At 38.4% G+C, this 15,148-nt stretch overlaps 1 protein-coding gene across 1 annotated transcript in view; it reads right to left on the reverse strand.

Moving 5' to 3' along the window:
- Window positions 1-1,578: 1,578 nt before the first annotated feature.
- Window positions 1,579-15,148, reverse strand: part of LOC133663538 (mRNA decay activator protein ZFP36-like) — a 14,664-nt gene continuing 1,094 nt past the window's right edge. The window contains exon 2 of the mRNA XM_062068084.1: window positions 1,579-3,555. Coding sequence (XP_061924068.1) covers window positions 2,398-3,555 — 1,158 coding nt within the window. The 3' untranslated portion in view covers window positions 1,579-2,397. The remainder of the gene's footprint in view (window positions 3,556-15,148) is intronic.

Consider the following 15,148-nt stretch of genomic DNA (forward strand, 5'->3'; position numbering starts at 1 on the left):
TAGCAAAAAAGCTAACATGCTAATATTGGAACGCTAACATTTTTGCTTGGGCTGTTGAAAAATGATGTACGAGTTGCAATTTCAACACTCCTGGCCCTTATAGTACTGCCATCTAATGTCTTGGAAGTGCAATTACATTGCAAATGAGACTCGAATGGAATGAGGAAACATTTAACAGTACAGCACAGTTATCATAATCAGCTCATTTTAAATGTTACAATAAAAAAATTAAATTGTATTATCAAACACATATTAGCGAGGGGTGTAACGGTACACAAAAATTTCGGTTCGGTACGTACCTCGGTTTAGAGGTCCCGGTTCGGTTCATTTTATGTACAGTAAGAAAACAACAAAATATAAATGTTTTGGTTATTTATTTACCAAATTTGTAAACAATGGCTTTATCCTTTTAACATTGGGAACACTATAATAATTCTGCCCACGTTAATCAACATTAAACTGCCTCAAGTTGTTGCTCAGATTAAACAACATGACAAAACTTTTCTTCTACATATAAAAAGTGAAACAAACAGTTTCAAGTCAACTCATCATGCTTAATTTATTACAGCATTTGGGAAGCCTGTGGTTGATTTTTATAATGTAAATGTTATATTTTTATCAACATGTGATAGGAGGGACCCTGCCATTCAAAACTAGGCTGCTCCATTACTAGTGATTAATGTAACTATAGCTGAAAAAATAGTACAATAGCAATAGGAGAGACTATTCATCCCTGAACACCATGGAGTTCATGTAGGCTTCATGATGCAGTTACATTATTATATCAACTATCAGAGACAGAAACTCTTCATTTAATAATGTCCTTTTTTGCTGCTTCAACACAGCTCAATCAACACATAAAAAGGTAAAGTGGAATGACAGACAAGAGCTTTGCTGTCCGTAACACACACCGCAAAATGAGCTAACGTGAAGCTAAAAGCGAGCGAGCTGAGCTGCCTTTTGTTTCTAGAAGGTCAACGGGCTCATAGTGATGTTTCTAGTAGTTGACTGGGAGGAGTTTATTATCATTTGGGGAGAGTCCGCAGCCTGATGCTTATCTGCTAGTGTGTGTGTGACAATCATTGGTACTTTAGCTTTAACTTAACTAAACACCCATCTGCTAACCCCACCGCAGAAGCACTGACTCCATGCGCTCTGAATACGCACTGCTGATTGGCTGTTACCGCTCTGTGTGTAACCAATCAGATGGTTGTGTGGGTGGGACAATGCTGCGTGTTGTGTAGAGTACTGACAGAGACAGAGGCAGAAGAAATGGAGCAGCTTGTTAAGACTTTAGCTTAGGCGGCTACTTAATATGTTCGTGTGGAAACTCGTTCGGTACACCTCCGAACCGAACCCCCGTACCGAAACAGTTCAATACAAATACACGTACCGTTACACCTTTAGTATTAGCACATACAAAAGTATCAGGAATTAGTACCGTATCGGTTCAAATGTGAGCGGTACTCATCCCTAGTCTCAAGTAGCTATTGAAAATAATAATTTTAATGTAATGCATTGAAAGCACATTTAGGGTCAGAAAAGGTCTTAAGACAGTTTTAATAAAAACAACAACCTTTATTTCCAGTAGAAAAAAATTGGCAAAAGAAACGCAAATATATTAAACTTGATACAAGCATTACCAACTCAAAAGTCCTCTATAAATATGTTAAAATAAATTAAAGAAATTAATTTACCAAGGCTATCACCTACAATACTAACACAAGCCTCAAAACACGTCGGTGAAAAAAGGTCCTTTTAAATAGCAGAACAAGATCTAACAATACATTAAAGACAAATAAAGAGCCTGATAACATTTCTAAAAGGCTTATTAGCTCGGGAAAGGCTACAGTGTGCTAGATGTGGCTCGACTCAGGCAACAACCGCAGCGCTATCGTTACAATACCCCAACAAAAAAAACAAAAAAAAAGAGTTAATACCAAACACGAGAGAACGAGAACATCTTGGAATGTTTGCCATCAATAATTGAAAAGGATGCAGACTGACATGGACATACCTTCACATTTCACTATTCAATTCTTTAATTGAAGTGGCTTATGTTGAGCATTTTTTTCTTCTTTCCGATGTCTGTCAAAAACCCAGACATGTTACTCTTGATCGGTATATAGGGAAAAGAAATACCCTCTAACAAGAAGGAACAACCTGGCAACCTGCTCAGTAACACCCCAGGTACTTTTTAAGACGTGTTAAAAAACACAACATCCGGTTTTTCAAGGCCGGAGACCTCAACAAAACATTGTCGCGAGGCCTACCTACCGTACTTGAACAAGTCTAGTCGCTACAAAGCTCAACATCTTTGGCTTTGGAGGAGTGGCACTCGGAGCACTTCTATATACAAACGAGTGAGTAGTACTTGGCACACTTCTGGTCCTGCGCCTAAAGTCCCGACCCGGCACCGTCCTCGGGAACGGAGAGCTGGCTGAACACGGCCAGGCGTTTCCCCTCGCTGCTGGACTCCAGTCCGCTGAGCGAGCTCGCCGAGCTCCCCCCGTCCTGGTCTTGATCCGACAGCGAGGCGTAGGACAGGGACCGCGTGCCGAGGGACCGCGTGAACAACGGCGGGGCGCCGGGGCTCGGAGGCGGAGACGGACCGGACGGCGAACAGCCCGAGTCCGGGGACGGCAGGAAGGGAGAGCGGGGATCCGCGGCGGAAGACGGTTGGTACTGCGGAGCGGCGGAGGCCTGGAGGGTAGTAGGTTCTGTCTCTGAAAAGACCTGAGCGAGGAGGTCGGTGATGTCGGCGCAAGGGGGAGAGGCGGACTGACCACGTGCGAAAAAGGCGGCGGGAGGAGGGGGAGGAAGGGAGTGCTGAGGCGGGGTAGGAAACCCGGAGAAGCTGATGCTTTGTCTCATGAGCGGGATTCTGTTGGCCCGCGACTGGAGGGCGAAGCTTGAGGAGGAGAAACAGGAAGAGGAGCGCGACATGTGATCGATTTCCTCCTCGTTGTTGTGGACGAAGTGGCAGCGGATCCCGTACGGGCAGAAGCCGATGGTGTGGAAGGTGCGGCACGGCTCCGTCTTGTACTTGGGATGCCGGCTGAGATCCCGCAGCTCGTCGGGGCCGTGGGCAAACTGGCACTTGCCGCCGTACTTGCACGTGCCGCTCTCCGTAAAAGAGCGGCACAGTTCCGTCTTGTAGCGGGACGACGCGGAGGAGTTGGACGACGACACGCTGGGGGCGGGACCCACGCCTTCCTGGCCGCCCTTCATCATCAGCATCATCATCACGTCCGAGCCGGACCAGCCCGGACTCTCCGCCGCCGTGCCGGTCTCCACCATGCTGAGCGAGCGCTGAGACAGGAAGTCGTGCTTGCGCCACTGGCCGGGAGCTTGTCGGCCCTCCGGCTGCGGCCCCCACATGCCGGAGGACAGGCAGCCGTCGTCCGGGGGGCCCGCGTCCAGACGGGCGAGGGCCCCCAGGGAGAGCGAGGCGTCGCAGCCACGTTGCTGTCCGATGAAGCCCGGACTCGCCTTTGCTCGGCCGATGGGTGACAGCTGATTGTCCGCGTCCCTCAGATCCAGGCTCAACAGTTGCTGCAAGGAGAAGGAACAAAAACAGCCAAATGAAACAAAAGCGTCATGGTGAGTGTTTACCTGACTTCAAGTTTTAAAAGTGTCTCTGCAAGACTTTCAAAATGTGGTGGTAAAAAGTTGGTTGAGGCGTAAGAATAACAACATAGCATTAGCCGCTCTGCAAGCGCTGCTTTAAAACATAGCTCCCGTATTTTTCGGACCAGAGGGCGCACGGGTTTATAAAGGAGTCACATTATGATGTTTTTCTCCATATAAGACACTTCCTTGTGGTCTACATCAGTGGTCCCCAACCACTGGTCCGGGGACCGGTACTGGTCCGTGACGCATTTGCTACCGGGCCGCAGAGAAACATTAAATAATTTGGTAACACTTTAGTATGGGGAACATATTCTAAGTAACAAAGACTTAATTAAGAGTTGTTTGGACACTAGGGGAACATGTTCTAAGTAACAAAGATCAAATCTAGAGTTATTTGGACACTAAGGGAACATGTTCTAAGTAACAAAGACTTAATTTAGAGTTATTTGGACACTAGGGGAACATATTCTAAGTAACAAAGACTTAATTAAGAGTTGTTTGGACACTAGGGGAACATGTTCTAAGTGACAAAGACTTAATTAAGAGTTGTTTGGACACTAGGGGACCATATTCTAAGTAACAAAGATCAAATCTAGAGTTATTTGGACACTAAGGGAACATGTTCTAAGTAACAAAGACTTAATTTAGAGTTATTTGGACACTAGGGGAACATATTCTAAGTAACAAAGACTTAATTAAGAGTTGTTTGGACACTAGGGGAACATGTTCTAAGTAACAAAGACTTAATTAAGAGTTGTTTGGACACTAGGGGAACATATTCTAAGTAACAAAGACTTAATCTAGAGTTATTTGGACACTAGGGGAACATGTTCTAAGTAACAAAGACTTAATTAAGAGTTATTTGGACACTAGGGGAACATGTTCTAAGTAACAAAGACTTAATTTAGAGTTATTTGGACACTAGGGGAACATATTCTAAGTAACAAAGACTTAATCTAGAGTTATTTGGACGCTAGGGGAACATATTCTAAGTAACAAAGACTTAATTTAGAGTTATTTGGACATTAGGGGAACATGTTCTAAGTAACAAAGACTTAATTTAGAGTTATTTGGACACTAGGGGAACATTCTAAGTAACAAAGACTTAATGAAGAGTTATTTGGACACTAGGGGAACATGTTCTAAGTAACAAAGGATTAATTTAGTGTTATTTGGACACTAGGGGAACATATTCTAAGTAACAAAGACTTAATCTTGAGTTATTTGGACACTAGGGGAACATATTCTAAGTAACAAAGACTTAATCTAGAGTTATTTGGACACTAGGGGAACATATTCTAAGTAACAAAGCCTTATGCAGCCCTTTGAGACACTTGTGATTTAGGGCTATATAAATAAACATTGATTGATAATGAAGAGTTATTTGGACACTAGGGGAACATTCTCAGTAACAAAGACTTAATTTAGAGTTATTTGGACACTAGGGGACCATATTCTAAGTAACAAAGACTTAATTTAGAGTTATTTGGACACTAGGGGAATATATTCTAAGTAACAAAGACTTAATGAAGAGTTATTTGGACACTAGGGGAACATGTTCTAAGTAACAAAGACTTAATTTAGAGTTATTTGGACATTAGGGGAACATGTTCTAAGTAACAAAGACTTAATTTAGAGTTATTTGGACACTAGGGGAACATTCTAAGTAACAAAGACTTAATGAAGAGTTATTTGGACACTAGGGGAACATATTCTAAGTAACAAAGACTTAATTAAGAGTTATTTGGACACTAGGGGAACATGTTCTAAGTAACAAAATAATTAAGAGTTATTTGGACACTAGGGGATCATGTTCTAAGTAACAAAGACTTAATGAAGAGTTATTTGGACACTAGGGGAACATGTTCTAAGTAACAAAGACTTAATTTAGAGTTATTTGGACACTAGGGGAACATATTCTAAGTAACAAAGACTTAATTTAGAGTTATTTGGACACTAGGGGAACATATTCTAAGTAACAAAGACTTAATGAAGAGTTATTTGGACACTAGGGGAACATTCTCAGTAACAAAGACTTAATTTAGAGTTATTTGGACACTAGGGGAACATATTCTAAGTAACAAAGACTTAATTTAGAGTTATTTGGACACTAGGGGAACATGTTCTAAGTAACAAAGACTTAATTTAGAGTTATTTGGTTAGGGTTACTGGTTGTACAATAAGGCCATGCGGAATAAGGCATTAATAAGTACTTAATGACTAACTAAGAGCTAATATGTTACTAATTTGCATGTTGATAAGCATCTAATTAATGGTGAATATGTTCCCCATACTAAAGTGTTAGCAATAATTTATAAACGACTGCATTTTCTTCGACTTAACTTTCGCCTGTCCCACTAGACCAGAGTTTTTCAACCTTTTTGGAGCCAAGGGACATTTTTTGCGTTGAAAAAATGCAGAGGCACACCACTAGCAGAAATCATTAAAAAACGAAGAAACTCAGTTGACAGTAAAGAGTCGTTGTTGCAATTGTTGGGTATGACTTTAAACCATAACCAAGCATGCATCAATATAGCTCTTGTCTCAAAGTAAGTGTACTGTCACCACCTGTCACATCACACCCTGACTTACTTTGAGTTTTTTGCTGTTTTCCTGTGTGTAGTGTTTCAGTTTTTGTCTTGCGCTCCTATTTTGGTGGCTTTTTCTCTTTTTTTGGTATTTTCCTATAGCAGTTTTATGTCTTCCTTTGAGCGATATTTCCCGCATCTACTTTGTTTTAGCAATCAAGAATATTTCAGTTGTTTTTATCCTTCTTTGTGGGGATATTGTTGATTGTCATGTCATGTTCGGATGTACATTGTCTTTGCTCCACAGTAAGTCTTTGCTGTTGTCCAGCATTCTGTTTTTGTTTACTTTGTAGCCAGTTCAGTTTTAGTTTCATTCCGCATAGCCTTCCCTAAGCTTCAATGCCTTTTCTTAGGGGCACTCACCTTTTGTTTATTTTTGGTTTAAGCATTTGACGCCTTTTTACCTGCACTCTGCCTCCCGCTGTTTCCGACATCTACAAAGCAATTAGCTACCGGCTGCCACCTACTGATATGGAAAAGTATTACACGGTTACTCTGCCGAGCTCTAGACAGCACCGACACTCAACAACAACACATCATTTGCAGACTATAATTACTGGTTTGCAAAAAATATTTTTAACCCAAATTGGTGAAATTAGATAATCTCCCACGGCACACCAGACGTTGAAAAACACTGCACTAGACACACCAATAATCTTGTTTATAGATGTACAATAAAACTCCTCTTTGGAAGTTGCCATTTGTTAGAAGTTTTTGCACATTAATGAACATAGAAAATATAAATGTCACAAATTGTAGCCAAAGGCTGATTTCCATCTGCATCTCAATGCAAAGAAACAAGCCCACAGGGCTCCCGCTAATTCAGCGTTATAGTGAGTTGTATTTTTCACGCACTTATTTGTGCTGCATTTATCTGGCACAAGTGGAAATCCGGTCCATGAAACTAATGCCTTTATTAAACCGGTCCGTGGTGCAAAAAAGGTTGGTGACCACTGGTCTACATAACATGTAATGGTGTTTTTTTGGTCAAAATATTGCATAGATTATGTTTTACAGATCATCTTCAAGCCTTTTTTACATGCCTCCACTTTGACAGCGTCTTATCCCCGTCATCTTTGTTGTACCGGTAGTCTTTAGCCCTTCTATAGCGAGTCTACTGACAGATATAAGTCAGAACTGTACGCCACTTTCTATTAGAAATGACAACAGCGGAGGATAAATGCCCCAAAAAAAGAAGGACCTTAATGACTACAATGGCAGATGCGAGCAAATTTTTGGAAATTATGCAGATCCTAAATACACATCAGCAGGTACCAACAGGTAAAAAAAAAGTTGGTTTTGCATAATATTGCGAAACAAAACGGCAGATAATGTCTGCTAAAAGGTGCCAATTTGGGGTACTTACACACACCATAAGTTATACATACCCATAATTTGAAGCACAGTACGTCTGACTACTGTCGCCGTAACGTTCCGACAATCCATCAAGCAGCGGTCAAAATGTTGCATAAATTATGTTTTACAGATCATCTTCAAGCCTTTTTTACATGCCTCCACTTTGACAGCGTCTTCTCCCCGTCATCTTTGTTGTACCGGTAGTCTTTAGCCCTTCTATAGCGAGTCTACTGACAGATAAGTCAGAACTGTATGCTACTTTGTATAAGAAATGGCAACAACAGAGGATAAATGCCCCTCAACAATAGAGAAAAAGAAAGAGTTTAATGACTACAATGGCGGATGCGTGCAAATTTTCGGAACTTATGCAGATCCTAAATAGACATCAGCAGGTACCAACAGGTAAAAGAAAAAAGTTGGTTTTGCATAATATTGCAAAACAAAACACCAGATAATGTCTCCCAATAGGTGCCAATTTGGGGTACTTATACACACACCATAATAATACCCTTAAGTTGAAGCACAGTACGTCTGACTACTGTCGCCGTAACGTTCCGACAATCCATCAAGCAGTGGTCAAAATGTTGCATAGATTGTTTTCTTCAAGCTTTATTTACATGCCTCCACTACGACAGCGTCTTCTCCCTGGCATCTTTGTTGTACCGGTAGTCTTAAGCCCTTCTATAGCGAGCCTACTGACAGATATAAGTTAGAAGTGTATGATACTTTGTATTAGAAATGGCAACAACAGAGGATAAATGCCCCTCTGCAATAGAGAAAAAGAAAGAGTTTAATGACTACAATGGCGGATGCGCGCAAATTTTCGGAACTTATGCAGATCCTAAATACACATCAGCAGGTAAAAAAAAAAGTTGGTTTTGCATAATATTGCGAAACAAAACAGCAGATAATGTCTCTTAATAGGTGCCAATTTGGGGTACTTACACACGGCATAATAATACCCATAAGTTGAAGCACAGTACGTCTGACTACTGTCGCCGTAGCGTTCCGACAATCCATCAAGCAGTGGTCAAAATGTTGCATAGATTGTTTTACAGACCATCTTCAAGCTTTATTTACATGCCTCTTCGACAGCGTCTTCTCCCTGGCATCTTTGTTGTACCGGTAGTCTTAAGCCCTTCTATAGCGAGTCTACTGACAGATATAAGTTAGAACTGTATGATACTTTGTATTAGAAATGGCAACAGCGGAGGATGAATGCCTCACAACACAAGAAGCTAGAGAAAAAACAAGGAGCGTATTGACTACGATGGCAGACGCGTGCACATTTTCAGAACTTATGCAGATGCCAAATACACATCAGCAGGTGTCCTTGATGATGACTTTGATCAGCCGTTTTAATGCCGATGGACAGGACAAAAAAAAAAAAAAAAAGGAATAGAAGAGCAAACAGTAGAAATGTATTGAGAAAAAGTTGCAATGTTGACTAACAAATCTGCCATGCAGGCTGCTTTTGTTTTTTTCCCCACTTTAAAGCTGTCATTGGTCAAAAAATAACAAATCAAAATCAATGTTATGAATTATAGACCTATTTTCAAAGCTCCAATTGTTTCACTTTAAAATATTTTTCAGGGAAAATATTGCGTATTTTGTGTTTCCCTAAAAAAACTTAAGTTTTCTATGATAAAATGGGCATGAAAAACATAAAAAATATATATTAAAATGTATCATCGACTGATAGAACTATAGTTGATCTAGATATTCAAGTAGGGCTGCAACTAACGATTAATTTTATAATCGATTAATCTGTCGATTATTACTTCGATTAATCGATTAATAATCGGATAAAAGAGACAAACTACATTTCTATCCTTTCCAGTGTTTTATTGAAAAAAAAACAGCATACTGGCACCATACTTATTTTGATTATTGTTTCTCAGCTGTTTGTACATGTTGCAGTTTATAAATAAAGGTTTATTAAAAAATATATATATATTTAAAAAAAAAAAAAAAAAAAAAAAAGCTTCTGCGCATAGCATAGATCCAACGAATCGATGACTAAATTAATCGGCAACTATTTTTATAATCGATTTTAATCGATTAGTTGTTGCAGCCCTATATTCAAGCATTGAAAGTAAAAAAATAATGTAATATTTTGCAACTTTTTGAGCCCCAATAATTTTAATGGATTTTAATTTTGTTTTAAATGTCATTGCTGAAAAAACAATATTGAAAAAAATATATGTTTTAATGAATTATTCACCTACTGGATTTAAGGTTCCAAATATTGAACATCAACTATTACACTAAACATTTTTTTTGGGGGGGAACTATTGCATATTTTGTGTTTTGCCATTAAAAACAGGGGTTTCTTTATTAAAAATGTATTTACATAAAAAAATACAATACTAAAACTTTATACCGACAGACCTGAAGTTGATCTAGAGATTTAAGCTTTAAAGAAAAAAAGAATATAGATGACTTATTTTTAACATTTTTATGACCGAGACCCTTCCAAGTCTACATGTAAAGGTTGAACAACACAGTGTTTCCCACACATTAATTTATTTGTGGCGGCCCGCCACGAAAGAATTACGCCCGCCACAAATTTAAAAAAAACAACATTTTTTTGTTTTTGTCCTGTCCAGCTTCTCAGGCAAATTATATAGTTGATGTAGATGCCCATATAGGCTGTTCAGATTTACTTTACAAAAGAGAAGTGTAGGATACTTCTCTTGTTGCCTTATTTGTATTTGACCACTACGGTTTTCTGTTTATTTGTTACTGACTGTGGCAGGACACCTCTGCCTCTGTTTCACTTTATGTTGCTGGTAAATAATATGGTTGTAGTAGTAGGCTAAAGTTAAATTATTTAGTATGCACTAATTAAAGGGGCAGAGCTTTAAGAGACATTTTAGCTTTTATATTTTATAAGATATATTTTTTGTAAGAACCACAATTAATAAATATATTTCAGTGAATAACTTATTGTTCAAATCTGTATACAAATATGTACATAAAGTGTAATTATATTGTAAAATGGATGGATGGATGGATGGACGTTTAAAACAAAACTGTTATTATTAATTAGTAAGTATACATTTTTTGAGCCTTTTTAGAGAAAATCATATAATTGTAGTACATTATGCAAATTACTCGATGATGTCATGGTGACCACGCCCATAGCCACACCCCCACAGGTATCTTGGCAGTTTATGGGAAACACTGCAACATCTATACATTGTCTTGGTTTTCAAAATAAAAAGTATCAAAATGGCCCTCGCATGTTTTGATTTTTCAGTGTGTGGCCCTCTGTGAAAAAAGTTTGGACACCAGTTGATCTCTGCTTAGGGACAAATTCAAATGGGGGGAAAAAAATTATGATGGGACAAAATGTGCTGAGAAATTGTAGTGCAGGGATGTCAAAGGGGTTTTCATTGAGGGCCACATGGCAGTTATGTCTGCCATCAGAGGGCCGCTTGTAAAAGTGAATAATGTATGAATTTGCCTCTGGGTGTCATTATTAATTATATAAATTGTTTTAAGTAGACTGTCCATTTTACAGTAAAAACTTTACATTTACCAAATTTTACTGTAAAATAGTGTTTTTTAATTTTTTTACAACATTTCACAGTAAATTAGCTTTGTTAAACTTACATTGGTTTTTACAACATTATATTGTTCATGAAAAAACAGTACAAGTTTTTTTTTTATGCTGGCAACTTAGCTGCCAGTTTTTCTACCGTAAAAACAAATGAACCGTCTTTCCATTTACTGTAATACACCGTTAAAAACAACAACCCTAGATTTTACAGTCAAAAACTGGCAGCAACAGAATTTTTACGCAAAAAAACAGTAGTAGTGTTTTTCAATTTACAGTAATATGCTGTAAAGAACAAGGTAAAATGTATTATCATTTTTATAAATTTCATGGGTACTGTATTTTTCGGATTATAAATCGCCCCGGCCGAAAATGCGTAATATAGAAGGAAAAAAACATAAGTCGCACTAGAGTATAAGTCGCATTTTTTGGGGATATTTATTTGATAAAAGCCAACACCAAGAATAGACATTTGAAAGGCAATTTAAAATAAATAAAGAATAGTGAACAACAGGCTGAATAAGTGTACGTTATATGACGCATAATAAACTGACAATTGCTGATATATGCCTAGTCTCTTACGTGAATGAGATAAATAATATTTGATATTTTACGGTAATGTGTTAATAATTTCACACATAAATCGCTCCAGAGTATAAATCCAAACTATGAAAAAAACTGCGATTTATAATCTGAAAAATACGGTAGTTTGCTGTAAAGTTAAGTATTTTTATTTAGACAAAAACATGTTTGGAATGTATGATAATATACTGTAATATGTGTTGCAATATTGGATACTATTAAAGTTTAAAAGGTATGCAATTTCTAGCATAACATATATTTTTTCTGTCAAAATTAAAACAATGAATTACATTTAGTGAAAAATATGAAATACTTTGACACATTTCCGGGTGTTTGCGGTCCAGGTAAAATGATGTCGTGGGCCAGATCTGGCCCTCCTGGCCTTGAGTTTGACACCTGTGTTGTTGGGGATTATCAACATTTTCTGGGCCGCACAATTTGCGTGAATTGTTGCAATTGGAACTTCACAAAATCCTGAAGGGTTTTCAATACAATGATAAACAGCAATACAACTATAAAATGTTAGTGTTTGTAAAAGTACTTTAAGAGCACATTCAACAATGCCATTCTGAACAATGCTGCAAAACATGAGGGAAGCCCAGTCCCATTTAAAATGATGCAAGCTCCATTGTAAATTATATTTGTGGTTTAAAAAACCTGCAGTAGTTCACAAACAAAACAAAAAAAAGTTGTACTGTAAACTAGTCCCTGAAGGAATTTGTGACGGCCAAACATCCCCGCACATTTCGGCTAATCAGCATCATTTTGACCAAGGTCAACCGTCCAATTAAAACTTGTTTCCTTTGTATACAAAGCAGAAACAACAATAAATCCACTATTTATAGACCAAAACGGCACAACTCATAGCTCAGGCCTACTTCCTGTTTGTCTACAGCGCTAAGCCTTCTGGGTAATGTAGTGTATAAACATTTAGCAACACACCAGCACCCTCACTTCCTTGTTTACATATATTTAACCTTCTTTAGCAGACTTTTTCTTTTATTCAATTATTTATCAAAGCACGCATGTCAAAAAGTGCGAATTTAATGTTGATGACGTGCGTTTATTAGATTTATTACTTAGAATTGTTTTTATTTCTTAGCTAGTCTCTCCAAAATACACACTGAGGCAATCAAGTGTTGCATCTACTTGAATTATCTAATTGATTGACAAGTCCATAAGTAAAATAAATGATAGCTGCACGCTTAATTTAGTTATAATTTATAAGAATAGTGCAGTCATTTCACAGTGAGCTATTACTAGCATCTAATGGCAACTTTTTAGTCATGTGCAGGGGGGTTGGCCTAAATGTTCAAATCCCCTGTTCTTGGAGATAAGGTTGCAAGGAACACTAAAACCATTGATAACAAATTCTTAAAATCACAAGTTGATTCAATGTTATAGGAAAAAAAAACACTTTCTAAAAAAAGCCGGCATTATAAGCCACAACATTCACAAATAAAGAGGGACCGACCATCTATTAAAACTACGGCTGTCAAATGATTACTGTATTTTCTGGACCATAGGGCGCACCGGAATTTAAGGCGCACTGCCGATGAGCGGTACTATTCAGGTCTTTTTCATACATAAGGCGCACCGGACTATAAGCGTTTACTGGCGTCATCTTGCAGTCTACCCATGTACCAAATAAAATTGCTCCAAGGTTGGTAAGCGCAACCGGAATTATTCCGTACATTAAGCGCACCGGGTTATAAGGCGCACTGTCGATTTTTGAGACAATTAAAGTATTTTATGTTACTATTATGTTAGATCCACTATGGACTGGACTCTCACAATATTATGTTAGATCCACTATGGACTGGACTCTTACAATATTATGCTAGATCCACTACGGACTGGACTCTAACAAGATTATGTTAGATCCACTATGGACTGGACTCTTACAATATTATGCTAGATCCACTACGGACTGGACTCTAACAAGATTATGTTAGATCCACTATGGACTGGACTCTTACAATATGCTAGATCCACTATGGACTGGACTCTCACACTATTATGTTAGATCCACTATGGACTGGACTCTCACAATATTATGTTTGATCCACTATGGACTGGACTCTCATATTATTATGTTAAATCCACTATGGGCTGGACTCTCACTATTATGTTAGATCCACTATGGACTGGACTCTCACACTATTATGTTAGATCCACTATGGACTGGACTCTTACACTATTATGCTAGATCCACTGTGGACTGGACTCTCACACTATTATGTTAGATCCACTATGGACTGGACTCTCACTCTATTATGTTAGATCCACTATGGACTGGACTCTCACACTATTATGTTAGATCCACTATGGACTGGACTCTCACACTATTATGTTAGATCCACTACGGACTGGACTCTCACAATATTATGTTAGATCCACTATGGACTGGACTCTCACAATATTATGTTAGATCCACTATGGACTGGACTCTCACAATATTATGTTAGATCCACTATGGACTGGACTCTCACTCTATTATGTTAGATCCACTATGGACTGGACTCTCACACTATTATGTTAGATCCACTATGGACTGGACTCTTACAATATTATGCTAGATCCACTATGGACTGGACTCTTACAATATTATACTAGATCCACTACGGACTGGACTCTCACACTATTATGTTAGATCCACTATGGACTGGACTCTCACACTAATATGTTAGATCCACTATGAACTGGACTCTCACACTGTTATGTTAGATCCACTATGGACTGGACTCTCACACTAATATGTTAGATCCACTATGGACTGGACTCGTACAATATTATATTAGATCCACTATGGACTGGACTCTCACACTATTATGTTAGATCCACTATGGACTGGACTCTCACACTATTATGTTAGATCCACTATGGACTGGACTCGTACAATATTATGTTAGATCCACTATGGACTGGACTCTCACAATATTATATTAGATCCACTATGGACTGGACTCTCACACTATTATGTTAGATCCACTATGGACTGGACTCTCACACTATTATGTTAGATCCACTATGGACTGGACTCGTACAATATTATGTTAGATCCACTATGGACTGGACTCGTACAATATTATATTAGATCCACTATGGACTGGACTCTCACACTATTATGTTAGATCCACTATGGACTGGACTCTCACACTATTATGTTAGATCCACTATGGACTGGACTCGTACAATATTATGTTAGATCCACTATGGACTGGACTCTCACAATATTATATTAGATCCACTATGGACTGGACTCTCACACTATTATGTTAGATCCACTATGGACTGGACTCGTACAATATTATGTTAGATCCACTATGGACTGGACTCGTACAATATTATATTAGATCCACTATGGACTGGACTCTCACACTATTATGTTAGATCCACTATGGACTGGACTCTCACACTATTATGT

This window comes from Entelurus aequoreus, linkage group LG13 (assembly GCF_033978785.1).
Source record: "Entelurus aequoreus isolate RoL-2023_Sb linkage group LG13, RoL_Eaeq_v1.1, whole genome shotgun sequence".
NCBI classification, from domain to species: Eukaryota; Metazoa; Chordata; class Actinopteri; order Syngnathiformes; family Syngnathidae; genus Entelurus; species Entelurus aequoreus.